The following is a 1,436-nucleotide window of genomic DNA, read 5'->3' on the forward strand; positions in this document are numbered from 1 at the left end:
AAACAGAAAACTGGTTGAATTTGCCATGGGAGCTAAAGAAATTCTAGAAACAACCAAACAGTGAAATAAAAGCTAGAGTTTCACCATATGATACGTGTCATCTGAGAGGCCACGTATGCATGCGTGTCTTCCTTCTCCTTGAGCCACGTGTGTGTCGCACGTGTCAATGCATGGCCACACCTTCTTTTCCATTTTCACCTGTTGTCACCTTCTGGTTTTTCCCTCTGATAACAGTGCATGGACATGTGCAACGAAACATAAACTATATCTCACACTCTGCTCCCTATATAAACCCTCAACCCTCTCTGTTCTTGTCACATAGCTTCCAAAACAAACCTAGTTCACGATAGAATCGCGTAGCCATCAAAAGGGTAGTGAGAAAGAATCTGTGAAAGAGTGAGAAACATGGGAAGTCGTCAGCAGAACAAACAAGAGCTTGATGAGAGAGCAAGGCAGGGAGAGACTGTTGTTCCCGGTGGCACTGGTGGCAAGAGCGTTGAGGCTCAGCAACACCTTGCTGAAGGTTTATCATCAATTCATACACACATTATATATTCTTCATCTTTTTCATACATGCATATGAAAAAACATCACATTCATCACAAGTTCACAACATATCCTTCTTTTTCATCACCTTTTGTATATCATTTATTTCAAATACATTCTGCATAATGAGTTTTGTTTCTTTGTTATATTTTGTTATATGAAAGGGAGGAGCAAGGGAGGGCAAACAAGGAAGGAGCAACTAGGGACAGAAGGGTACCAAGAAATGGGACGCAAGGGTGGGTTGAGCACCATGGATAAATCAGGAGAAGAACGTGCTAGAGAGGAAGGCATTGAAATTGATGAATCCAAGTTCAGGACTTCTGCCAATAAGAACAACGACATGTAACAGACACATACCTTCGAGTGTGTTCTAATGCTAGCTTCAAAATCAGTTTCTGAGTCTTCTATAAGAAAGAATAGGTTATAATGTGTTGTAGTAGGTCATGGTTTTATGTGTGTCCTGAAATAAATTAGCTAGCATGTGTGATGTTTTAGTGTATTAGGTTTTCTTGTACTCGGGTCTTTCTTTTGGGGTGTAAGTGATGAGTGAGGCACATGTGCCTCGCTTTCACTAATGTGTTGACGAAGTTAATGGAATGTATATTATCTATGATCACTTGGTAAAGTAACTAAACTTTTAGGAATCACAAAACTATAATAAAATATTAACCCAAAAATAACAATGCTATATTAATATATAAACCCAATTTAAATTTCTAAAATGTAAACTTTGTAACAGATCTTTTACAGAATAAGATTTGTAATGGTTAAAGTATATTCCCCATCTTTTTTACTAAGCATAAGCTAGAAATATGTTGAGAACTTAAAATAATAAATTATTTTCTGAAATTATATCGAATTTTGGACATTTATCTACAATAGTGTTCCGT

General features: G+C 37.1%; 1 protein-coding gene across 1 annotated transcript; it reads left to right on the top strand.

Moving 5' to 3' along the window:
• The first annotated feature begins 243 nt into the window (after window positions 1–243).
• On the top strand, window positions 244–1,156 carry GEA6 (Stress induced protein). Its single transcript, XM_028051084.2, has 2 exons — window positions 244–523; window positions 711–1,156. Exons 1-2 carry the CDS (start codon window positions 406–408, stop codon window positions 890–892), a joined length of 300 nt encoding a protein of 99 aa, XP_027906885.1. The 5' UTR covers window positions 244–405; the 3' UTR covers window positions 893–1,156.
• Window positions 1,157–1,436: the final 280 nt, after the last annotated feature.

The sequence above is a fragment of the Vigna unguiculata genome, chromosome 10, assembly GCF_037176805.1.
Source record: "Vigna unguiculata cultivar grain cowpea cultivar isolate G323 ecotype 2 chromosome 10, ASM3717680v1, whole genome shotgun sequence".
NCBI classification, from domain to species: Eukaryota; Viridiplantae; Streptophyta; class Magnoliopsida; order Fabales; family Fabaceae; genus Vigna; species Vigna unguiculata.

Coding starts and splice junctions, on each gene's coding strand:
- GEA6 (XM_028051084.2), top strand. CDS start 406: ATGGGAAGTCGTCAGCAGAACAAACAAGAGCTTGATGAGAGAGCAAGG. Junction 524..710: donor TCAGCAACACCTTGCTGAAG/GTTTATCATCAA, acceptor GTTATATGAAAG/GGAGGAGCAAGGGAGGGCAA.